Source organism: Melanerpes formicivorus, unplaced genomic scaffold (genome assembly GCF_026170545.1).
Source record: "Melanerpes formicivorus ecotype bairdi unplaced genomic scaffold, bMelFor1.0.p_v2 SCAF_752, whole genome shotgun sequence".
Classification (NCBI taxonomy): domain Eukaryota; kingdom Metazoa; phylum Chordata; class Aves; order Piciformes; family Picidae; genus Melanerpes; species Melanerpes formicivorus.
The window spans coordinates 28432-53346 of record NW_027143104.1 but is presented as its reverse complement, the minus strand read 5'-3'; the positions used below and the strand labels follow the sequence as shown (position 1 = coordinate 53346).

Below are 24915 nucleotides of genomic sequence, written 5' to 3'. Positions count from 1 at the left end.
AGAGGGAGGGAGGGACCAGGAGCTGCAGGAGCTGGGCAGGACCACGAGCCAGCTGGCACTTACTCTGCCATTGGTCTCCCCTTTCCACCAGCCCTGGTCCCCACCGATCCTGCTGTAGATCTTCACCACGTCTCCTTCCCGCAGCGACAGCTCCCGCATGTCCCGCGCCGCGAAGTTGTAGCGAGCCACCGCCGTGCCTACCACCCGGGGGGTGAACACTGCCAGGGCAGAGACACAGCACAGCTTGGCACCTGCCCCACCACCCGCCTGGCACCAGCCAAAGCCTGGGGAAAGCTTTTGCTGAGGTTCAACCTGGGTTTCTTCCCCACCGCGCCGCTGCCTCCCCTCGCGACGCCGGAGTGGCTCCGGGCCGGTCCCATCCCAACCCCTCAGCGCCACAGGGGGCTGGGGAGGGTGAAAGGGGATTCCTGCTGGGCTGGAAACAGCTCTGTGGGGATTGGGAAGCCTCTCCTCTCTGTTGACCAGGAGGGGTTTGGGTGGGGGAATTGCTGGGCTGAGGGACGCTTCAGTGAGCAGGTGGTGAAGGGTTGCAGGGGGATACGCAGACAGCAGCAGTGAAAGGAGGGGAAATTCCTGCTCCACTCTCACAATGAGCTCTGGCTGCTCCTCAGGACCAGCTTGAGAGAGGATTTCACACATCAGCAGCTGGCATTTAAACTCCTCCTCCCCCCCTCCAAAAAAGAGTGAGTTGTTTGGACTTCCTTCTCCTAGAGACGCTGGGCAAAAGCTCCATGTTCCAGCCTCAGAGAGGAACAAGCCACAAAGCCTCTCTCCTCCCTGCTCCTCTCCCTGCCAGGGAGCAAGCAGGAGCCTTGCACACCTGGCTGCCCAGCAGACCAGCACCCTGCAAACCCTAATGCTGACCAACAGCTGGGGATAAGCAGCGTTGCCCCAGGAGCCATCCCCGGTCCAGACCTCCTGGGTTAGCCCCAGCACCAAGGATCTCCATCACTTCAGGCAGGGGATGCTCAGGGGCATGCACAGGAGGAGCAGCAGGAGGGGGAAGGCAGGGCCAGTGCTCAGCAAGCCTGCTGCAGGGACTGGGCATGGGGGAAGGAGGCTGGAAAGCACCAGAGGGAGGGGATGGGATGGGCAGAGGAGGAAGGGAAACGCAGCTCCTCTGCAGCTTGCACTACAAACCCCCACCCTGAAGGGCCAGCAGCTTTGGGTGAAGCTCCTCTTGCTGCCCCAGCATGGACTGTCAAGGTGAACAAGTTGGCAAACCAAGGTTGAACTAAAGCTTGAGGGAAAGCTTTGCCCAGGTTTTCAGCTCTCAGGATGGAAGGGGATGAGGATGGTGATGAAGATGCTTCCAGGCAGACACACGGCGTGCAGTCACCAGGGGGCTCGTCCAGCCTTGAGCTCCTGCATCAGGAGCTTGCTCAGAGCCCACTGCTGCACAAATCACCTGCTGGGAGGCTTTCTGTGCAGCTGCAGGATCCCAGCTCCCCAGACTCTTGGTCTAATCCCTTAGGGGGATAAAACCAATGAAGGGTTCTTCCCAAAGAGAGCAGCAAGGGAAGCAGCTGGGGCTTTGCCCACCACTTCCCCTGCCCAGCCCAAACACAGCACTGAAAAGCTGAAAGGGGAGGAACCAAACTGCCACAAGTTTGCTCTGGTCCCTGCCAAACAGGCAGGAAGACAGCAGGCTGTGAGGGGGTGCACAAAGCTGGAGCCCCCCCAGCACTCTCTGCAGGAAGCCCTGAGCCCCCCCAAACACATCTGATTCCCCCTCCCAGCAAGGGGCTCCTGAGCAGCCTCAGACACCAGGGCTCAACAACTGCTGGACATTGAGATGTTCTCCTTGTGGGGCAAGGAGAAATGGTCTGGAGGATGGTGTGATGCCAGGGGTTGGTGGGTGAGACACAGGGGATAAGCAGGGTCAAGCTTGAAGTACATCATGAGATCCCAACGTGCCAGGATCCACCTTTGGGTTAATTTGAGCCCCTTTTGCTTCAAATAGTCACAACTCCAGCTCCTCCCTGCCTCAATGCTGGGGAGAGGGGGGGGAGTGCAATTTGCTTCCAGCCAAGCTTTGGTTCATGAACTCATTTCCAGGCTGGCCCCCACTGGGGATCCTCTGAACTGCCTGTGGGTGATGGAGGCACAGCAGAGACCCCAACAGGTCCTGCTGCTGATGGCTTTCAAGCTGGGGATGCTGCAGCCTGGGGGTGCTGCAGCCTGGGGGTGGCAGCAGGTCTCTCTGCCACTGGTACCTGACCAGAAGGGACTGGAGGAGCTCTGAGAAGAAAAGTTGAGGCCCTGAGGACTGAGAAAAGAAAAGTTGTAGGAAGCACAGGAGGCTGCAAGAGGTTAGAGAGAAAGAGGCAGAAGAGGAATTAAAAGGGAAATCAGGGAGGCTCCAAGAGAAACATCACAATGCACAACGTTCTAAAAGCCAACAGAGGGACACAGAGCAGAGCAGGCAGGAGGTCTGCACAGGGGCTTGGAGCTGGGACAGCTGGCAGCAGGTCCAGCCACAGCCAAGGGCTGGCTGGAAGAGACCTTTCAGATCCCCAGGTCCAACCCAGGGCTGAACCATGGCCCTCAGCACCACATCCCCACAGCCCCCAGGGATGGGGAACTCCACCACTGCCCTGGGCAGCCTGGGCCAGGCCTTGACAACCCTTTGGGGGGAAGAAATTGTCCCTCATGTCCCAACCTAAACCTCCCCTGGGGCAACTTGAGGCCTCCTCCCCTGGTCCTGTCACTCCTGCAGGTTGTAGTTTAGGCAAAGGGATATTTAAGCAGCTTCCAGAATCCACCTTCCTTTGGTGCTCCTTTCAAACACACCAGGGGAAAAAGGCCTGAAAAATGCCTTTTCCCCCCCAAAATGACCATTCCTGCACTCAGCCCACTTTGTGCTCATTTTGCTTCCCCCTCTGATTATTTTCTCTCTTTCCAAAAGTGATTATCAGTATTCTCTCTAGGTCCAGACTTCCCATTTCTCCCACCCTCTCCACTAGAAGAGTCCTCCTGGGATTGAAGCCAGCCAAGCCCCAGCCCCACTGGATCTGGAGCCATCCAAACACAGGCCACAGAGGCTCAGGTGGGCAGGTAGGACACGATAGAGAGCATCACACCTCTGCTCACCACGCCTGGGCTGCTCCCCCAGCCACAGCTCTTCTCCCAGCAGGACCAGGGGATGGAAAAGCAGCCCCCAGAGCAGAGGCTGTGGAACCACAGGAGGGAGGACACCAACCTCCCCCAGCAAAAGCTCTCCCTGGGGGGCTGCACCCTCCCCTGTGGAGCTGCAGGAGCTCAGAGGAGCGGTGCCGTGGCTCAGCTCACAGAATCATAGGGCTTGGAAGGGACCTCTGGAGATCACCTAGACCAACCCCACTGCTAGAGCAGGATCACCTAAAGTGAATCCCTCAAGGACAGGTCCAGGGTGGGGTTTGAATGCCTCCAGAGACCTCCACAGCCTCTCTGCATGGGGACATTGGACCCCCTGCCAGACCCCATCTGCAAGACCCAGCCTCAAGACGCCACCAGCAGAAGGCTTGTTTGCAAACTGGGAGGCTGGAACCCTGCAGCAAAGCTCAAAATCCCTCCTGCAGCTTGCTGCCAGGCTGAGATGCCCCAGCAGGGCTCCTAAGGGTGCCCAGCTGCGGGGCTGAGCTGGCTTTTACCTGGGGAGCGAGTGAAGGTCCTGGAGGTCGAGCGCTCTCGAGACTTGTAGGGGTACTTGAGGGTGGTGTCCAGCTGCTTGAAGCTCTCCTTCAGGGAATGGCTCTGGTAGTACTCAACCAGCTCCTGGGAAAGGTTGGAGAGGCACTTGGGCTGTCTCTGCCACCCTCTGCAAGGCTTTCAGGGCCCCCTCAAAGGAGGCTTACAGAAACCTACCAGCAAGCTCTCAAACTTCTTGGCTTCCGTGATGTGAATCCAGTTGTCCTTCTCCACCACCTTGATGTGCTTCACCTCCTCGTTGAACCTGCCAGTGGCAGCAAAGGCAGTCAGGAATGAGTCCAGCCTCACCCTGCCTCCCCTGAGGCAGCCAATGAAGCCTCCCCCCCGAAGCACAACTCACTTGATGCTGATGGCAAAGCGCTCGGCCTCGGCCGGGCGCTCCCGGATCAGGTAGGTGCCACTGACGTGGGACTTGAGCAGGTTGTCTGTCTGCTGCCTCTCCATGTTCCCTGCAAACCTGAGCCCAGAGGGTGAGCAATGCACTCCAGCCCACTAAAGCTCACTGCCTCTCACCAAAACAGGCATGGATCAGCCAGGCAGAGAGAGGTTTGTAAGGCCAGGCCGGATGCGGCTCTGAGCAACCTGATGCAGTGGGAGGGGTCCCTGGGCATGGCAGGGGGCTTGGAACTGGCTGAGCCTTGAGGCCCCTTCCAGCCCTGAGAGTTCTGTGATTCCTGGTGGTTTTCAAGGCCTGAAGGTTGAGAAGGAAAAGCCTCACCCAGGTTCCATCCCAACCCCTCCTGAGCAGAAAGGAGAAGTGCCCTGAGGTGCACAAGAAGCTGCTCAGCCCCTGAGCAGAGAGGCTGCAGAATGCAACCCAGGTTCCATCCCAACCCCTCCTGAGCAGAAAGGAGAAGTGCCCTGAGGTGCACAAGAAGCTACTGAGCTCTTGAGCAGGGAGGATGCAGAATGCAACCCAGGTTCCATCCCGACCCCTCCTGAAAAGGGAAAGTGCCCTGAGGTGCACAAGAAGCTGCTCAGCCCCTGAGCAGAGAGGCTGCAGAGGGCAACCTCTTCCCCTTGAAGTATTTTACACCTAGGAAACTCCACAAATCAGGAATCAATCCCCAGGCCTGGGGGGTGGGGGGGTTGGGGGGGCAGGCTCACCAGGGGTAGGCTGTGTAGTCGATCTCCCGCGAGGGCGGCCGGCTGTTGGGGGGCTGCAGAGAGGAGCTTTGGTTAACCATGGAAGCAATAAGGCTGGGAAAGAGCTCAGAGATCAGCAAGTCCAACCTAGCACCCAGCACCATCTGATCAACTCAACCATGGCTCCAAGTGCCTCATCCAGTCCCCTCTTGAACACCTCCAGGGATGGGGACTCCACCACCTCCCTGGGCAGCACATCCCAGTGACCAATCTCTTTCGCTGGGAAGAATTTCTTCCTCCCCTCCAGCCTAAACCTCCCCTGGCACAGCTTCAGACTGTGTCCTCTTGTTCTGGTGCTGCTTGCCTGGGAGAAGAGACCAACCCCCACCTGGCTACAACCTCCCTGCAGGGAGTTGGAGAGAGCAAGAAGGTCTCCCCTGAGCCTCCTCTTCTCCAGGCTAAGCAACCCCAGCTCCCTCAGCCTCTCCTCCCAGGGCTGTGCCCCAGACCCCTCCCCAGCTTTCTTGCCCTTCTCTGGACACCTTCCAGCAGCTCAACATCTTTCCTAACCTGAGGAGCCCAGAACTGGACACAGGAGTCAAGGTGTGGCCTGAGCAGTGCTGAGCACAGGGCAGGATGAGCTCCCTGCTCCTGCTGGCCACACTCTTCCTGATGCAGGCCAGGATGCCCAGGTCTCCAGGGGCCAACTGGAAGGACCAAGGTCTCCAGGGGGTTACTGGAAGGACCAAGGTCTCCAAGGGGCCACTGGAAGGACCAAGGACTCCAGGGGGTTACTGGAAGCACCAAGGTCTCCAGGGGCCAACTGGAAGGACCAAGGTCTCAGGCAGAAGGCTGAGAAGACCAACAGAGCAGCACCTCCCATGAGAGCCCTCAGTGCTCCCCCCAGTGCTCCCAGCTCCATCTCCTCCTTGGCACTCACCCTTGCATCCACAGGGCAGGGCTTGACTGAGGAGCTGGGGAAGTAACCTGACTTCTTGGTCTGCAGTAGCCTGCCCTGCAAAGCCAAGCTGGGGGTGAGACTGGCAGCAATGCTTTTGTCACACAGGGGTGGGGACAGGCTCCAAACTGCCTCTCAGCCTCCCCCCCAAACTCCAGCTCCAAACCCATAAAGATAACAGGGATCATAGAATCATGGAGTGGCTTGGAAAAGACCTCCAAGGTCACCCAGGCCAACCTTCAACCCAACCCCACCCTGGCCACCAAACCATGGCCCCAGGTGCCATGGCCACAGGGTTCCTGAGCACCTCCAGGGTTCCTGAGCACCTCCAGGGCTGGGGGGGCTCCACCACCTCCCTGGGCAGCCTGTGCCCATCCCTGACCACTCCTGCAGGGAAGAAATTGTTCCCCAGTCTCCAACCTAACCCTCCCCTGGCAGTCACAACACCATGAGACATTCACCACCACTCTGAGGCTCCTGCCAGGAGGAGAAGCTGCTGGGTGTGCACCTCCCTGCCTGCAGAGCCTGGCCCAGCACCACAGGGTCCTGCTGCAGGCAGGAAGCACAGAACTGGTTTGGTTGGAGAGAATCTCCAAGCTCTATGGAGACCTCTAAGAAGACCTCTAAGAGTCCAACCTTCACCCCAACCCCACCCTGGCCACCAAAGCCACCTCCCCAAGTGCCATGGCCACAGGTTTCTTGGACACCTCCAGGGCTGGGGGCTCCACCACCTCCCTGGGCAGGCTGTGCCAGTGGCTGGTGGTGCAGAAGTCCCTGCTTCAAAGGTCCCTGGGCATTTCCCCAGGGGATCTGCTCTCACCTCCCACCATGGTGAGTCAGGGTCCCCCCTCAGCAGCTCGATCACATCTCCCAGCTGAAACGTCAGCACCGGCTTCCCGGGGGGGGCTGGGGTCCCATGGTAGTTCTGCACAGCCACCATCTTGGGACCTGGCAGAGAAGCAGAGATTTCAGCCCCCAGCCCCTGTTAGGAAGAGGAAAAAACCCAACCCAACCCCCCCTGAAGCCTGCTGATCCTCATCCCCTGAGCCACAAACCCAACAGCAGCACTCTGGGGGCAGGCAGCAGGCAGGGCACCGTGCCCACAGCCTTGGCTGCTGCACCTCCATGGGTGGTTGACTTCTCCAAGCAATACAAAACCAAACCCCTGAAGGACTCAGGAGCCCAAGCTGAAGCTCTCCAAGCTCCCCAGCTCTGGACTTGACCCCTGCCAGGGCAGCCTGGCTCTCCTCAGGCAGTGAGCCCATCCCAGGGCTGCAGGAGGGGGCAGTGAACTCTTGGCTTGCACTGAGCTCCAGCTGGACCTGGGACCCACAGAGCCCTGAAGCTCATGGGCAAAGTCCAGCTGGTGTGGCCAGCAGCTGCACAGCACAAACAGCTTCTCCAACCCCCCAGGGCTCAGCTTCCAAGAGCTTCCCCAGCCCTGCCTCTCCCTGCCCAGGAAGGGCCAAGCTGGGCTTTGCTGTTCTGCAAGCACCAGGTTTGGTTCAGGTCTCTGTCTGCCAGCCTTGGCTTCCCTCTCCCTGGAAGAGGCACAGAAACAAATTGTTCCTTCTCCTCTGAGGCAGGGCAGGGGCAGGGCAGGTCCTGCACCCTCTCTCCAGGCTGCTTTGGTGCAAAGGAAAACAAACCAAGGTGCTGTGGTGACCACCCCAGCCAGCAGCCCCAGCAGAGGGAAGGGCAGGGGCAGGGAGATGCTCCCCAGCAGCAGCAGCAAACCTCCCTGCTTTGAAGGATGATGTGGCCTGAGGAGCTTTGCCAGGCTCTCCTTGCTCACTGCTGTCAGGCCCAGAGGCTTCAGCCAGAGGGCAGAGCAGCCCAGGGGCATGAGAACACCCCAAGGAGCAGCCTGGGGGGAGGGCTGAGCCCAGAGGGGAGCTGGATCTGCCTGCAGGAGACCCAATCTGCTGCAGGGACAGGAGGGACCCCAGTGCCCCACTGCTTGCTAATGCTCCTGGATGGTCTCAGCAGGAGCTTCCCCCTGCAGCCTGCTCCATGCCAGGGCCCCCAGCAGGCACAAGCAAGATGCTGCCTCTAGCTGCTCCCCCCTTGCAACCCAGTGATGGTCTTACCAGGTCCAGCACCCAGTGAATCCTGCAGAGAGAGAGGGAAAAAAGGCTCCATGAGGGCCTGGCAGTCTCAGCACCCTCCATGAGCCCCCACCTGCAGCCACTGGGATGAGAAACCCTGCCCTGAACCCTCCCCACCCCGGGCTGTTTCCCCCAGGGGGGTGCTGGCTCCCCTCAAGGGCTGTGGTGCTGCTAAGCTGGGGCCAGTTTGGGGCTGGAGGAGCAGCCACTGCCCCCCACCCCCCCCCAGGTCTGCCCCCTCCCCAGCTTGCTGGGACCCCCAGGGGCAGTGCTGGCTCTTCCCAGGAGCTGCTCAGACCCAGCCTGAGCCAGGACACAGGTCCTGCCCAAGGCAGGGAAGGGGCTGGGGGCCTTCAGACAACATACCTGGTCTGCTGAAGAGCCTGCAAGAGAAAGGGTGAAGCAAGAGGTGAATTTCAGCAGGCACAAAGCCCACTTGCTGCTGGCCTGGATGCTGGGAGGGTCAAGGAAGCAGCAGCAGAGCCTGGTGATGGTGGGGGAAGCACAAGGCTGGGCTGCCCTGAGCCATCACCCTGCTGGGCAGGAGCTGAGGGTGGGCTGGAGCCAGGCAAGGACATTTTCTCCCTTGCATGAAGTTAGCTCTGTGATGTGCTTGCTTCCTCCACCCATTCCCCACCCCAGGAACCTGCCTGTGCCAGCAGGGCTCAGCCCCAGCTGGGTCCCAGGTTCAGAGCACAGAGAGCTTTGCTTTGCTGCACTCTGAGGGCCTTGGGGGCTGGCAGGGAGGTCTCTCCTCTCTGGCACTGTGATGCCTGGCAGGGACCTCCAGGCTCTCAGTGACCAACAGCTTCTGATGGAGAACAGGCTGCCCAGGGGGGCTGTGATGCCCTCTCTGCTATGAGCATAGACTGAGAGAGTCTGGAGAGGAGAAGGCTCTGAGGAGACCTCATTGTGGCCTCCCAGGAACTGCAGGGGGCTCCAGGAAAGCTGGGGAGGGACTTTGGAGGGTGTCAGGGAGGGATAGGACTGGGGGGGATGGAGCAAAACTGGAAGTGGGGAGACTGAGATTGGCTGTGAGGAAGAAGTTGTTCCCCATGAGGGTGGTGAGAGCCTGGCACAGGCTGCCCAGGGAGGTGGTGGCAGCCTCCTGCCTGGAGGTGTTTGCAGCCAGGCTGGAGGTGGCTGTGAGCAACCTGCTGTGGTGTGAGGTGTCCCTGCCCATGGCAGGGGGTTGGAGCTGGCTGAGCCTTGAGCTCCCTTCCAACCCTGACTGATTCTATGATTCCCCTCCCTGGCAGCAGCTGCTGGGGGTGTGGGGCTCACTCACCCATCTTGCAGGGAGGAATGATCTCCAAGCACTCCTTGTGAGCACCTGCTCCACACTTGGGGCAAAGGTAGCCCTGGTAGAAGGTTCCCCTGCACAAAGAGAAGCCAGGGAGGTCCTTGTTGAGGTGTTGCCCCTGCTGTGCTGCCCTGGGAGGTGAGGGGCAGCTGCCTGGGGGTTGCTCACCTCAGGAACATCCTGCAGGCCTTGCAGTTGGTGGTCTTCTCGAAGGTGTACATCTGGAAGCTGTGGTGATTTGCATTGGCCTTCTCTGGCTTTATGTTGGACCTGAGGGGGAGGAGCAGGGAGGGCTTGGTCAGCCTGCCCCAGCAGCCAGGCTGTGCTCCTGGCCTGCCCCAGCAGCTGCTGCCTGCTGTGCAGCCTCCCCTGGGAAGCCCCTGGGGCAGGAGCACAGCCAAGAGTCACAGGGGGCTCAGGGCTGGGCTCTGCAGAGGGAGGGTTGTGCTCAGCAACCTTCCCCCTGGGGCAACCTCCCTCCCCCCTGGGGCAACCTCCCTCCCCCCTGGGGCAACCTTCCCCCACCCTGGGGCAACCTTCCCCCCACCCTGGGGCAACCTTCCCCCACCCTGGGGCAACCTTCCCCCCACCCTGGGGCAACCTTCCCCCCACCCTGGGGCAACCTTCCCCCACCCTGGGGCAACCTTCCCCCACCCTGGGGCAACCTTCCACCCCCATGGAGCAACCTTCCTCCCCCTGGGGCAACCTTCCCCCCACCTGGGGTAACCTCCCTCCCCCTGGGGTAACCTTCCATCCCCCTGGGACAACCTCCCTCCCCCCTGGGACAACCTCCCTGCCTTTGGCCCTTGCCCTAGTCGATCATCAGCCAGGACCTGCCAGTGTGGAGGCCAAGTCCTGCTCTGCTCAGGACCAGCTGCCTGCAGAGGCAGCAAGCCCTTCCTGCAGCCCCAGGGGCTCCCCCCCTGCCCTGGCAGCCCTGCAGGGCTGTTCCACCCATGCTGGGTGCAGGTGCTCAGGGGAGAAGCTTTCCTGCTGGAGCCAAAGCTCCCTCTGCACCGCAGGGACCCCTCCAGCAGAGCCCTCCCGAGCTCCCCCACCAAAGGCTTTGCTACCAGAGGTGGTCCCCAGCCACCTGCTGGTGCCAGGCACTGTCCCCCCAGGCCTGGCAAGCTGCTGGAGCAGCCACCCAGTGCTCACATTGCCATCTCAAACTGCTCCATCCACTTCCTCTTCATCTCCTCTGTCTTGCAGAAGAACTGGAAGCCCTGCTTCCCCTGGAGGTGGATCAGGTAGAAGCCATATGACCACTGCAAGAGGAAAGGAGGGAGCTGGTGGCACCTCAGCAGCAGCAGCAGCAGCACACATCTCACCTCCACAGCTGCCCTCAGGGCCTGCCCCATCCCTCCTGCTGCAGCCCCACTGACCCCTGGCAAAGGGAAGGAGGATGGAGGCCTCCCTGCTGCTCCAACCCATGCCAGCTGATGGTGCCTGGACCAGCCTGGAGCTGCTCACTGAGGCCAGGCAGCACTTTGTGGGGGCAGATGAGACAGCTCACAGTTGGTTTCTGCTCCACTGGATTCCCCCCTGGCCATTGTCTCTCTCTCTCTCTCTCCTTGACAGCAGCTGACAGCTCAGGAGGAGCATCTGACCTGCCCACTGCACAGATGTTCTGCCTGCCTCATCAGAGCCCCACACAGCAAAGGAGAGGGAGGAAAGGAGCTGAGTGCTCTGCTTACCATCTTCCCATGAGACTGGAAAGCACAGGAGAGCAAAGTGGAAACACATTTGGGTTAGAACACAAAGCCAGCAGCACCTCTGCAGCACCCAAGTGCCACTCTCACCCCACTGACTCTCATCCCACCTGCACCAGAGCTCTTCCCAGGGCAGCCAAGGGGATTGCCAGGGGGCTGCTGGGACATGGAGGGGCTGGGGCAGGTCCAGAGGAGGGCAACCAAGCTGGGGAAGGGTCTGGGGAGGAGCAGCTGAGGGGGCTGGGGGTGTTCAGCCTGGAGAAGAGGAGGCTGAGGGGAGAGCTCTGCAGCTCCCTGAAAGCTGGTTGGGGTGAGGTGGGAGTGGAGCTCTTCTCTCCAGGATGAGGTGATGGAATGAGAGGAAATGGCCTGAGAGGGTGCCAGGGGAGGGCTGGCTTGGAGACTGGGAAAGATTCTTCACAGCAAGAGTGGTCAGGGACTGGCACAGGCTGCCCAGGGAGGTGGTGGAGTCCCCAGCCCTGGAGGTGTTCAGGAAGCCTGAGGCCATGGCTGAGGGGCCATGGCTGAGGGGCCATGGTGCTGCTGGGCTGGTGCTGGGCTGGATGACCTTGGAAGGCTTTTCCAACCCAAACAGCTCTGGGATTCAGCTGATGGCTGTCTGCTAACCAGACAGCAGGGAGGCTTTCCTTCAGGGCTGCAGGCTGAGCCCCAGGCCAGCAGCACAGCTGTGCTCCCCCAGCGCTCTGAGTGCCAGCCCTGGCAGGCAGCCCCCACGCTGCCTCTCCCCCACCACCCAGGGGACCATGAGCATCCAAGATGGACCTTCCCCCTCCCTGACCTCCTCCCAGCTGACATTAGCTGCCTGCTGGTGGGCCAGAAAACAGGGAGCAGCTTCCTCTCTCCTAGCACCATCCATGCCAGGGCTGTTTGCCAGGGCTGGAGCCCAGCCCCAGGTTAGCAAACACCTCCCAGCGCCCCGCGAGGCTGCCCCCACAGCCCAGCAGCTCTTCTTCAGCTCTTCCTACCAAGCCCTCTTTCTGTTTTTAAAGGGCTGATGGGAAGGCCCTGCCCTGGGAGAGGCCCCCAAATGCCCTGCAGCAGAGCTAAGCCCTGCCCCTGCTACCTTCTTGATGTCCTTGTTGTTCATGGGGTCGTCGGTCATCTTGTGGAAGAGCAGCTCGATGATCTCCTTCAGCTCGTAGCTGTAGCCCTTCCTCTTGCAGACAATCACCACTTTGTCAAACAGAAACAAATACCTGCCCAAAGCAAGCACATGGACAAGGAGCCCACACTCAGGCCCTCTCCTCTCAGCCCTCACTGGAGGGGAGAAGCCTTTGGAGATGCTCTGCAGAGCTGCTCCGAGATCACAGCCGGGGTGGAGCCCAGGCAGCGATTCAAGAAGGGAGCAAGGGGAGGAATCACCAAGGGAAGGCAACACTGAGGCTGGGAAAAGCTCTGCCTGCTGCTTGCTCACCTAGGGAAGGCAGCACTGAGGCTGGGAAGGGCTCTGCCTGCTGCTTGCTCACCTAGGGAAGGCAGCACTGAGGCTGGGAAGGGCTCTGCCTGCTCCTTGCTCACCTAGGGAAGGCAGCACTGAGGCTGGGAAGGGCTCTGCCTGCTGCTTGCTCACCTAGGGAAGGCAGCACAGAGGCTGGGAAGGGCTCTGCCTGCTGCTTGCTCACCTAGGGAAGGCAGCACTGAGGCTGGGAAGGGCTCTGCCTGCTGCTTGCTCACCTAGGGAAGGCAGCACAGAGGCTGGGAAGGGCTCTGCCTGCTCCTTGCTCACCTAGGGAAGGCAGCACTGAGGCTGGGAAGGGCTCTGCCTGCTGCTTGCTCACCTAGGGAAGGTAACACTGAGGCTGGGAAGGGCTCTGCCTGCTCCTTGCTCACCTAGGGAAGGCAGCACTGAGGCTGGGAAGGGCTCTGCCTGCTCCTTGCTCACCTAGGGAAGGCAGCACTGAGGCTGGGAAGGGCTCTGCCTGCTCCTTGCTCACCTAGGGAAGGCAGCACAGAGGCTGGGAAGGGCTCTGCCTGCTCCTTGCTCACCTAGGGAAGGCAGCACAGAGGCTGGGAAGGGCTCTGCCTGCTGCTTGCTCACCTAGGGAAGGCAGCACAGAGGCTGGGAAGGGCTCTGCCTGCTCCTTGCTCACCTAGGGAAGGCAGCACAGAGGCTGGGAAGGGCTCTGCCTGCTGCTTGCTCACCTAGGGAAGGCAGCACAGAGGCTGGGAAGGGCTCTGCCTGCTCCTTGCTCACCTAGGGAAGGCAGCACTGAGGCTGGGAAGGGCTCTGCCTGCTGCTCCTTGCTCACCTAGGGAAGGCAGCACTGAGGCTGGGAAGGGCTCTGCCTGCTGCTTGCTCACCTGGGGAAGGTAACACTGAGGCTGGGAAGGGCTCTGCCTGCTCCTTGCTCACCTAGGGAAGGCAGCACTGAGGCTGGGAAGGGCTCTGCCTGCTGCTTGCTCACCTAGGGAAGGCAGCACAGAGGCTGGGAAGGGCTCTGCCTGCTGCTTGCTCACCTAGGGAAGGTAACACTGAGGCTGGGAAGGGCTCTGCCTGCTGCTTGCTCACCTAGGGAAGGTAACACTGAGGCTGGGAAGGGCTCTGCCTGCTGCTTGCTCACCTAGGGAAGGTAACACTGAGGCTGGGAAGGGCTCTGCCTGCTGCTTGCTCACCTAGGGAAGGCAGCACTGAGGCTGGGAAGGGCTCTGCCTGCTGCTTGCTCACCTAGGGAAGGCAGCACTGAGGCTGGGAAGGGCTCTGCCTGCTGCTTGCTCACCTGGGGAAGGTAACACTGAGGCTGGGAAGGGCTCTGCCTGCTCCTTGCTCACCTAGGGAAGGTAACACTGAGGCTGGGAAGGGCTCTGCCTGCTCCTTGCTCACCTAGGGAAGGCAGCACAGAGGCTGGGAAGGGCTCTGCCTGCTGCTTGCTCACCTGGGGAAGGTAACACTGAGGCTGGGAAGGGCTCTGCCTGCTCCTTGCTCACCTAGGAAAGGCAGCACTGAGGCTGGGAAGGGCTCTGCCTGCTGCTTGCTCACCCAGGGAAGGCAGCACTGAGGCTGGGAAGGGCTCTGCCTGCTCCTTGCTCACCTGTCCTGCTTGGTGTGGTTGACTATGGAGCGAACCTTCAGCTCGCCGTCGATCTTCGGCCTCCCAAACTCCTCCAGCTTCACTTGCTGCAGAAAGCAAAGCAGGGCATGAGAGCTGCAGCCAGGCCTGGGGTGATGCCCTGGAGAGCTGGAAACCCAAACCTGCCCCAGAGCAGCCCTGCCTCCAGCTGCTGCAGCTCCTGGGAGCAGCGTGGTGCTCACCGAGGGATGATGCCTGGAGATGAGCGTGGCTCTGGCAGCAGGACCATGGGAGGTCCCTTGGAGCTCCAGCACTGCCCTCCCAGGGCAAAGCTCAGCAGGCAAAGCCTTTTTTGCAAGGCTGGGGGTGCAGATCCCAGATGGGATCCCCCAATTTCCCAGGGGCTTCTACACCACAAGAGCTCTGGCAGTCTCCAGTCCCACCCTGGACCAGCACTGCAGGGGTTGGGTACAGAGAGAAAAGTGTGGCCAGGAGCTCAGGAGAGGTTCTCCTCCTCTGCTCCCCTCTGGTGAGGCCACATCTGGGGGACTGGGTTCAGTTCTGGACTCCCCAGTTCAAGAGAAACTGGAAACTGCTGGAGAGAGTCCAGAGGAGGCTACAGAGGGCCTGGAGCAGCTCTGTGAGGAGCAAAGGCTGAGAGCCCCTGGGGCTGAGAGCCTGCAGAAGAGCAGCCCCAGAAGGGAGCTGAGCAATGCTCAGCAAGAGATAAAGGCTGGGGGGCAAGAGGCTGGGGCCAGACTCTTGTCTGTGGTGCTCAGGGACAGGACAAGGGGCACTGGGCACAAAGTGGAGCCCAGGAGGTTCCATCTGAACAGGAGGAGAAACTTCCTTGGTGTGAGGCTGCTGAGCCCTGGAGCAGGCTGCCCAGGGAGGTTGTGGAGGCTCCTGCTCTGCAGAGCTTCCAACCCCCCCTGGGCATTGTGCTGCTGGGCAGGGTGCTGTGGGTGCCCTGCTGGAGCAGGGGGCTGGACTGGATGATCCCCAGAGCTCCCTTCCCTCCCCCCACCCTCATCTCTCTGCATCATCCCTTCTGCATCATCTCAGGTGTCAGCTTCCAACTTGCATTCCCCCAGCACAAAGCCTGAGAGGGGAGCAGCTGCACCCCCAGCTGCCCAGCCCTCCCCCTTCCACCCTCCAGCCAGAGTGGGTACAGGGAAAGCTCATTAGCCTGAGCATTGTCACTCAATATTAATTAATTAGCTTCCCCAGGGCTGAAAGGGGCCCAGGGCTGCACAGCCTGGGCTGCTGCACAGCAATGGGAGCCAGGCTTTGCTGCCCCTGGAGCCTGGGGGAGGAGGTGCTCCTCAAAATAGCTGATTGGGATCTGGGGGATTAGGTTTAGATCATCCTCTGGGCCCTGCTCCTCCAAGCAGGCCTGGGGACACCTCCAAGTGCAAGCACATGCAGGGAGCCTCTCAGCAGCAAGAGGCAACCCAGCAGCAAACAGCTATCAGAGTGGGGGATGCTGGGGTCCAGCCTGCACTGACAGGGTGGAGAAACCCTTCCAATGCAACACCCCCAAGAGAAGCCAGGCTGGGAGCAGGTCTTGGCTGTGATCCCTGCTCCTGTCAGGCAGCATTTGGACTGCTCCAGCCTCCAGCAAGCAGGAGGAGATCACAGAATCAGGGCTGGAAGGGAGCTCAAGGCTCAGCCAGCTCCAACCCCCCTGCCATGGGCAGGGACACCTCACACCACAGCAGGTTGCTCACAGCCACCTCCAGCCTGGCTGCAAACACCTCCAGGCAGGAGGCTGCCACCACCTCCCTGGGCAGCCTGTGCCAGGCTCTCACCACCCTCATGGGGAGCAACTTCTTCCTCACATCCAGTCTCAATCTCCCCACTTCTACTTCTGCTCCATCCCCCCCAGTCCTATCCCTCCCTGACACCCTCAAAAGTCCCTCCCCAGCTTTCTTGGAGCCCCCTGCAGATCCTGGAAGGCCACAATTAGGTCTCCTCAGAGCCTTTTCTTCTCCAGTCTGCACAACCCCAACTCCCTCAGTCTGTCCTCACAGCAGAGCAGCTCCAGCCCTCTGCTCATCCTCCTGGCCCTTCTCTGGACACCTTCCAGCCCCTCCAGACCCTTCCTGTGCTCCAGAACTGGCCCCAGAGCTCCAGCTGTGGTCTCAGCAGAGCAGAGCAGAGAGGGAGAATCCCCTCCCTGGCCCTGCTGGCTCTGCTTCTCTTGCTGCAGCCCAGGAGGTGATTTGCTCTCTGGGCTGCCATCAGCAGAGCTCCACACCAGGACCCCATGGGGCAGAGGGGCTTGAGGTTGGAACAGGATCCCTTGCTCTACCCTGCACCAGGCTCCCTCTGCCCTCAGGCTCATTCCCCTCCCCTGTGCCAATGCCAGCAGAGAGGAGCAGAGAGGGAGAATCACAGAGCCAATGAGGCTGGAAAAGACCTCAAGGCTCATTCAGTTCCAACCCCCCTGCCATGGGCAGGGACAGCTCACACTGCAGCAGGTTGTCTGCTGGCCAACTCAGTTGGTGTGAGGCAGCAGAGCCCTTCTGCACCATCAGCAAAACCATTGCCCATGGTCAGGGAGGGTCCAAACCTGCAGGGAGCCTTCTTGGGCAGCAAATGCTCAGGAGAAAAGACAAACCAACCAAGCCCCAAGCAAGGTGTGACTGGAAGTGCAAGCTGGGAGCAAGAGGCCCTTCCAACTCACCAGGTTTTCTATGGAGCTCTGAAACTCACTGATTTTCTTGAGAGTCTCTTTGTCCCTCTTCACTTCATTGATGTACATGGCCAAGTCCTGCAAAGCAAAGGCAGTTGGTGAGCTCCAGGGCCCAGAGGCCCTCCTCAGAGCAGCAAAGTGCAGGACCCTGCCCCCCGAGGCTGCCCTCAGGGCTCAAGGGGCAGCCCAGGACCCCTGCCCTCCTCCTTTGGTGCCTGCAGCGCTGAGCCAGGCAGCAGCTGCAGTGGTGAGCACTTCCCAGAAGGTGGCAATGGATGAACCCAGAGCAGCACAGCAAAGCCAGGCCAGGGTGAGCAGCCAGCCCCAAGCCTCTGCCCCTCTGCCCCAGCAGCATCCTTCCTGCTTCCCAGCTCACATCACCTCGACTCCCTTCAGCCCTCCCCCTCTGGATACAGAAGCTGTGCACCAGCCTCTGCTGGCAGCACATCCAGGTCTGTGAGGCCACTGCCCTGGACACACTCCTGCATCCCTGAACAACATTTTCCACCTGGCTCTGTCCTGCTGGCTTCCAGCTGACCTCCTGGGGTGCTCTGGATCCCTCCTGAGCAGGGGAGGGCCATGGGGTGCTCAAGTTCTGTCCTCCCAAGTGACACCCCAGCTCCAACACCTCTTGGCATCCAACATCGGTGCTGGGGAGGGCACACCATGGATCCTGGGGTCAGGGTTGGGCTCCTCACCCCAAGAAGGGATGGAGCAGGTCCAGAGGAGGGCAACCAAGCTGGGGAAGGGTCTGGAGAGCAGCAGCTGAGGGAGCTGGGGGTGGTTAGTGTGGAGAAGAGGAGGCTGAGGGGAGAGCTCATTGCTCTCTCCCTGGAAGGAGGCTGCAGTGAGCTGGGGGTTGGTCTCTTCTCACTAGGACCAGGTGACAGAAGGAGAGGAAATGGCCAGGGCAGGGCTAGGATGGAGATCAGCAACAATTTCTTTGCTGCAGGAGTGGTCAGGGACTGGCCCAGGCTGCCCAGGGAGGTGGTGGAGTCCCCAGCCCTGGAGGGGTCCCAGAAGCCTGTGGCCATGGCACCTGGGGCCATGGTTTAGTGGCCATGGGGGGGTTGGTTGCTGGCTGGACTGGATGATCTCAGAGGCCTCTTCCAACCAATTCTATGGCCCTCTGATCTCCCCCCACCCAAAGGCACAAGGTCAGCCTTGATGGGGTTTGCTCTGCCCTGCATATTTCCCTCCTTCCCCAGGCTCTGACCCCCCCAAGCCAGGGCAGCTCCATCCCTGCCCTCCAAACAACTTCTTCCACCCTCCCAGAGGATCTCCAGTGCCTGTTTGCTGCTTCTCTGCTCCCTGCCCCCTTGGCCTCCAGAGTGGCTCTTGTCAGCTTGGATTAAATCTGACCAGGGGATTTTGTTCATTGAAGGCATCCCCTCGAGGTCAGACCCTCCTCAGCCTTCCTCCCCCCCAGCAGGAGGGTTAATCACAGCTGATCAGCACAGATCTGCATGACAATATCGGGAAGCTCAGCCAGGAGCCCAGCAGGAGGGGGGCAGGGATGGTTATGGAGAGTGACAAGACCAAAAGCTTTGTGCAGCTGCATCCTCCTGAGCCTTTTCTTCCCCTCCTTCTCCCCTCCTGCTGAGCAGGTCAGCCCCTGTGCAAAGGGGAAGCAAGCCCCCAGGATGGAGCACGACAGGAGAAGGTTGGGCTGGAGGTCAGGAAGGAAATTCTCCACTGCAGGGATGGGCAGAGGCTGCCCAGGGAGGTGGTGGAGTCCCCAGCCCTGGAGGGGGTCAGAAAAGCCTCTAGCCATGGCCCCTGGGGAGAGGCTTTGATGCCCTTGGTGGTGTGGGGTTGGACTGGGTGGTCCCAGAGGGCACTGCCCACCAAACCAGCTCTGACTCTGAGAGGCAAAGCAGCAGTGTGCAGAGTGGGGCTCTGGGGTGTGACTGGGAACTTGCTTGGCCCCCTGGATCATTTAGAAGCCCAGAGTGGGCTGGGTTGGGAGGCAGCTTCCAAGCCCACCCAGTCCAACCCCCCTGCAGCCAGCAGGGACATCCCCAACCCCAGCAGGCTGCTCAGAGCCCCAAACAGCCTCAGCTGGGCTGGGGCCAGGGCTGGGGCAGCTCCCAGCTCTCTGGGCAGCCTGGCACAGGCTCTCACCACCCTATCTTCCTTCTTTCCAGCCTAAGCCTCCCTCTTTTACCTTAAACCCATCACCCCCTTGCCCTGCCACCCAAAGCCACAGCCTGGGAGCTGCAGGCTGGAAGTGCAGCTTGGAGTGGACACAGGATTTGGGGTGGGCTCTCAGCAGAGCAGGGTGAGCTCTTCCTCCTCCCTGGCCTAAATCTCCCTCTTTTAGCCCAGACAACAACCTGTGGCCAAATGCATGGGAAGTGAATTCCTTTGGGAGATGTAGCTCTGGCTGCAGGGTTTTCACACACCACAACCACCCCCCACAGCTCTTTCCCTTCAAGCCCAGCAGCCAGCAAGGCTGGGCTGGGGATGAGGGACAGGACTGGGCAGTTGAGCTCTGGCTTACAGATCAATTAGAAGCAAACACTGCTGCTGAACCCAGCACAGTCTGAGCTGCACCTGCAGAGCAGGGGGGGAATGCAAGGGAGAAACCTCCCTGGTGGCTGCAGGCAGCTGCCTGCAACGAGTGCTGAGCCTGCAGCACGGCCTCAGTGTGGGCACAGAGTCCCCAGCATGGAGGGGGTGGAAGGGAATCCCCCAGTCCAAGCCCCCCTGCTCCAGCAGGGCAGCCCCAGCAGCTTGCCCAGCAGCACAGCTCCCAGCTGGGGCTGGAAGCTCTGCAGAGCAGGAGCAGCTGGGGCTAGAAAGGCTCCAGAGGAGATGCCACAACCTCTCTGGGCAGCCTGCTCCAGGCCTCCAGCAGCCTCACACCCAACAAGTTCCTCCTCCTGTTCAGCTGGAACCTCCTGGGGTCCCAGCTGGTGCCCATTGCCCCTTGTCCTGTCCAGGTCAGGCTGTTTGGGGCTCTGAGCAGCCTGCCCTGGCTGCAGATGCTCCTGCTGGCTGCAGAGGGGTTGGACTGGATGAGCCTCAAAGGTCCCTCCCAGCACACACCACTCAGGGGCTCTGTAAGCACACACTCTCTCCTCTCCCAGAGGAGATGCTGCCTTCCCTGGGGCTGCTGGATCAGCTTCCCACCCTTTGTTTTAATCCTCCTGGCCCTGCTGCAAGCCTAGCACAGCCTCCTCACCCTCCTGGTACCTGCATGGCTTCCAGAGCCTCCTTCAGCTGCTGCTTCTCTGGTCGGTCTGAGGAGTGGCTGAGCAGCTCCTGGAAGGGAGAGAGAGAGAGAGAGATTCAAACAAACAAAGGGAAAGGGAAAGAGCTTGGGAGTGCTGGGAATGCTGCCAGGCCCTGCCTGCACTGGGCAAGCTCTGAGCCCTGGGGCAAGGGAGCAAGGGATGGGATGGGATGGGATGGGATGGGATGGGATGGGATGGGATGGGATGGGATGGGATGGGATGGGATGGGATGGGATGGGATGGACCAGGTTGGAAGAGACCTTTGAGATCATCCAGCCCAACCTCTCCCCCAGCACCATCTGATCAACTCAACCATGGCACCAAGCACCCCATCAAGTCTCCTCCTGAACACTTCCAGGGATGGGGACTCCACCACCTCCCTGGGCAGCACATCCCAAGGGCCAATCTCTCTCTCTGGGCAGAACTTTCTCCTCACCTCCAGCCTAAACCTCCCCTGGCACAGCTTGAGACTGTGTCCTCTTGTTCTGCTGCTGCTTGCCTGGGAGAAGAGACCAACCCCCACCTGGCTCCAGCCTCCCTTCAGGGAGCTGCAGGGAGCAAGAAGGTCTCCCCTGAGCCTCCTCTTCTCCAGGCTAAGCAACCCCAGCTCCCTCAGCCTCTCCTCCCAGGGCTGTGCTCCAGACCCCTCCCCAGCTTTCTTGCCCTTCTCTGGACACCTTCCAGCAGCTCAACCTCCTTCCTAAACTGAGGAGCCCAGAGCTGGCCACAGGACTCAAGGTGTGGCCTCAGCAGTGCTGAGCACAGGGCAGGATGAGCTCCCTGCTCCTGCTGGCCACACTGTTCCTGATGCAGGCCAGGATGCCCTTGGCCCTCCTGGCCACCTGGGCACACTGCAGGCTCATGTTCAGCCTACCATCAACCAGCACCCCCAGGTCCCTCTCTGCCTGGCTGCTCTCAGCCCCTCTGCCCCCAGCCTGCAGCACTGCCTGGGGTTGCTGTGGCCACCACTGGATGGCTGCTGGCAGGGGGATGCCAGGGGCTGGGCTGCCCTGCTGCAGTGAGGAATTTCACACATAATCAGATTATGTGCAAGCTTATTTTGTGTTCATTAAGTGCCTCTTGTGGCTAACAAGTGGAGAGCTACCCTGGGTCACTCTGCTGCTGAGGAGGCAGCACCAGCAGTGAGTGGTGCTGAGGAGCTCTTGTGATTGTTTCAGTTGAAAGGGAGGAGGAGGAGAGGGGAGGGAGGGGAAGGGGGAAGAAAAAAGCTTCTTGCTCTGTGCTCTTGGCACCAATTCCCTCTCCCCTGAGGGGAAAAGCTGCAAGATGCTCCAGCAGAGGACTGGCAGCTGCAGGGAGGGGGCAAAGCTGAAGGACTCACTTTCAGCAGGAGGTGGTACTTCAGAACCCTCTGCATGGGAACCACCAGCAGGTCTTGCAGCTTGAACTTCCCCTCCTGGACCTTCAGGGTGCACTCCTAGGGAGAGAGCAAACATCAGCAGGGCAGCAGCTGGGGGGAGGCAGCTGGTCCCCAGCCAGGAGCTGCCTCCAGAGCAGCACTGGGGGACAAGAGGATGGCCATGAGGCAGAGGGGTGCCTTGGGGGCCAGGAAGGCCAATGGCAGCCTGAGCTGGCATCAAGAGCAGGGCCAGGAGGCTGAGGGAGGTTCTCCTCCCTCTCTGCTCTGTCCTGGGGAGGCTTCACCTGGAGTACAGGACCCAGTCCTGGGCTCCCCCAGTTCCAGCAGCACAGGGAACAGCACAGGGAACAGCACAGGGCTGTGCAGATGCTTAGGGGAGGAGAGCAGACTGGGGATCAGGATGAAATTCCTGCCAGAGAGGGGAAACTGCAGCAGGCTGCCCAGGGAGGCTGGGGATGCTCCCTCCAAGGAGCTGCTCCAGGCCAGGCTGGATGAGACCTTGAGCAGCCTGGGCTGGAGGGAGCTGTCCCTGTCTGTGGGACTGGGGTTGGAACTGGCTGAGCTTGAAGCTCCCTCCCACCCCAACCCAATCCTTGATTCCATGACTGATGTGCTGGGGCAGAGCCAGCCCCCCTGAGGCCAACCCCCCCAGCTGGGGCAGCCTACTGTGGGGCTGCTCCTGCAAGCCTGAGAGTGGGGCTCTGTGGGACCCCCAGTGCCAAGCTTCCTCCTGCTGGCAGCCCTGCTGGCACTGGGCAGGGGGTTTGGCAGTGGTGCCAGCAATCAGCTCAGCCTTCTTCTCCTCCTCCTCCTCCAACCATCCTGTGATGCTATGAAACCAGGTTGAGCTGCTGGAACAGCAAAGCTGGGGAGGGGTCTGGAGCACAGCCCTGGGAGGAGAGGCTGAGGGAGCTGGGGTTGCTTAGCCTGGAGAAGAGGAGGCTCAGGGGAGACCTTCTTGCTCTCTGCAACTCCCTGCAGGGAGGTTGGAGCCAGCTGGGGGTTGGGCTGTTCTCCCAGGCAAGCAGCAGCAGAACAAGAGGACACAGTCTCAAGCTGTGCCAGGGGAGGTTTAGGCTGGAGGTGAGGAAGAAATTCTTCCCAGCAAGAGAGATTGGCCCTGGGGATGTGCTGCCCAGGGAGGTGGTGGAGTCCCCAGCCCTGGAGGTGTTTAGGAAGAGCCTGGCTGAGGCACTTGGTGCCATGGTTGAGTTGATCAGATGGTGCTGGGTGAGAGGTTGGACTGGATGATCTCAAAGGTCTTTTCCAACCTGGTTAATTCTATTCTATTCTATTCCATTCCATTCCATCCCATCCTACCCTATCCTATCCTATTCCATCCCATCCCATCCCATTCATTCCATCCCACCCTATCCTATTCCATCCTATCCTATTCCATCCCCTCCCCTCCCCTCAGCCCCACACCTCCCCAGCCTCACTACCCCCCTGCAGGAATGGGGCCTCCCCCCTACCCTGCACAGCCTGCCCCAGGGCTTGGGCAGCTAAGAGGAAAGGGCAAAGGCAGAGGAGCAGCTGCCTGCTCCAGCCCCTGGCTTGCTGTGAGCTGCAGCAAACACCTCTGAGCAGCTCATGAAGCACATTCTCATTCCTGAGCTGGGCTGCTGCTGCTGCAGGGCAATCAGAGAGGGCTTGCAGCAGCCCAGGCAAACATGGAGAGACAGCCCAGCAAATCCAGATCAGCATCAGGACCAAAGCAGGAGGTAAGGCTGGGTGAAAACAGCAGCCCCAGGCATGCAGCCCCAGGCATGCAGCCTCAACCATGCAGCCCCAGCCATGCAGCCCCCTCCAGGCCTCCTTTGATTCCCTTCAGATCTGGCTCAGCCCCTGCTGACACTAAGCCTTGGTGCTGGGGAAGGAGGGCAGGGCACTAATCCAGGCCCCTCTGGGGACCTGGGGCTGGCTTCTGCCTGTCCTCCCTGCTGTGTCTGACCCTGGCAAGCCCCCAGGCTCCTGGCCCAGGGGTGTCTGGGGCCTTTGGGTCTCCCTGCACCACTCCAAGGGGAATTTTTTCCCCAGCCAGCCCCACTCTAATAAAGTCACCTGGCTTGGTTTAACCTGGAGAAACCTGGGGGGGACTGGACAGAGCTTAGGGGGGAGGTGGAAGAGCCTAGCAGGGGCTCACAGAATCACTCTGGGAGGAAAGGAGCTTGAAGAACATAGAGTCACAGAACTGTTTGGGCTGGCAAAGGCCTCTAAGGTCATTGAGTCCAACCAGCAAGCCAGCACCACCATGGCCACTAAACCCTGCCCCCAGCTGCCATGGTGCTGCCTGAACCCCTCCAGGGCTGGGGACTCCACCAGCTCCCTGGGCAGCCTCTGCCAACCCCTGACCACTCCTGCAGCCAAGAAAATGTTCCCAGTCTCCAACCTAACCTTCCCCTGGCACAATCTCTGCTCATGTTCTCTCCCTTCCTATCACTTGATCCTAGGGAGAAGAGACCAACCCCCACCTCACTCCACCCTGCTCTCAGGAGGAGCAGAGGGCAGTGAGGTCTCCCCTCAGCCTCCTCTTCTCCAGACTTAACCACCCCCAGCTCCCTCAGCTGCCCCTGATGGGGCTCCTCAAGCCCAGCCACCACTTGACTCTGCCAGGGCCACTGCTGCACCCCAGCAGGACAAGCCACCCCCCAGCCCTGGGCACCACAGCCTCCCCCCCACATCCCTCCTGCTAAACCAAACCTCTCCAGCACACCATTCCCAGCCCCAGCCAGCCCTTTCCACAGCCAGGACAGGGGCTGAGGCCACTCCCAAGCCCAGGGCAAGGGGGCAGAAGGGGCACTCAGCCTGCAGCCTCCCAGCCCACTCACCTCCACCTTCTGCCTGACGTCCTCCCTGTTGGCCAGGAGGTGGTTGAGGGTGTTCTGGGCATACTCCATGTGGCTGCAGTACTTGCCATAAATCAGCAGCCTGGAAGGGGGGAAAGCAGAGGTTTCATCAGGCACACTTGCTGCCTCTTGTGGAGAGCCTGCTGGAGAAGAGTCTGGACCCTTGGTGTCCAGGCAAGGCACAGGGGCAAGCAGCCTCAATCCATTCCCTCTCCTCCTATCACAGCAGGGTGGTGTGAGATGGATGCAAACCACACCACCAGCATCCATAGCATCACAGAGCTGGCAGGGCTGGAAGGGAGCTCAGGGCTCAGCCAGTTCCAACCCCCTGCCATGGGCAGGGACACCTCACACCACAGCAGGCTGATCACAGCCACCTCCAGCCTGGCTGCAAACACCTCCAGGCAGGAGGCTGCCACCACCTCCCTGGGCAACCTGTGCCAGGCTCTCACCACCCTCCTGGGGAACAACTTCTTCCTCACAGCCAATCTCAATCTCCCCACTTCTAGTTTTGCTCCATCCCCCCCAGTCCTATCCCTCCCTGACACCCTCCAAAGTCCCTCCCCAGCCTTCTTGGAGCCCCCTGCAGATCCTGGAAGACCACAATGAGGTCTCCTGGGAGCCTTCTCTTCTCCAGACTGCACAACCCCAACTCCCTCAGTCTGTCCTCACAGCAGAGCAGCTCCAGCCCTCTGCTCCTCCTCCTGGCCCTTCTCTGGACACCTTCCGGCACCTCCAGACCCTTCCTGTGCTAGGGGCTCCAGAACTGGACAGAGAGCTCCAGGTGAGGTCTCAGCAGAGTGGAGCAGAGGGGGAGAATAATCTTAGAACCAACAAGGTTGGA

General features: G+C 60.5%; 1 protein-coding gene across 1 annotated transcript in view; it reads right to left on the bottom strand.

Annotated features, from left to right (window-relative positions):
• Positions 1–24915, bottom strand: part of LOC137460773 (guanine nucleotide exchange factor VAV2) — a gene marked incomplete at its 5' end in the record, with an annotated part of 51423 nt that overhangs the window by 1397 nt on the left and 25111 nt on the right. Inside the window, 19 exons of the mRNA XM_068170892.1 lie at positions 64–218; positions 3654–3777; positions 3868–3955; positions 4052–4168; positions 4819–4871; positions 5738–5812; positions 6576–6703; positions 7846–7867; positions 8230–8246; positions 9152–9240; positions 9335–9436; positions 10325–10434; positions 10864–10878; positions 11963–12095; positions 13929–14014; positions 16597–16683; positions 19804–19872; positions 21187–21282; positions 24054–24153. Coding sequence (XP_068026993.1) covers positions 64–218; positions 3654–3777; positions 3868–3955; positions 4052–4168; positions 4819–4871; positions 5738–5812; positions 6576–6703; positions 7846–7867; positions 8230–8246; positions 9152–9240; positions 9335–9436; positions 10325–10434; positions 10864–10878; positions 11963–12095; positions 13929–14014; positions 16597–16683; positions 19804–19872; positions 21187–21282; positions 24054–24153 — 1666 coding nt within the window. The remainder of the gene's footprint in view (positions 1–63; positions 219–3653; positions 3778–3867; positions 3956–4051; positions 4169–4818; positions 4872–5737; positions 5813–6575; positions 6704–7845; positions 7868–8229; positions 8247–9151; positions 9241–9334; positions 9437–10324; positions 10435–10863; positions 10879–11962; positions 12096–13928; positions 14015–16596; positions 16684–19803; positions 19873–21186; positions 21283–24053; positions 24154–24915) is intronic.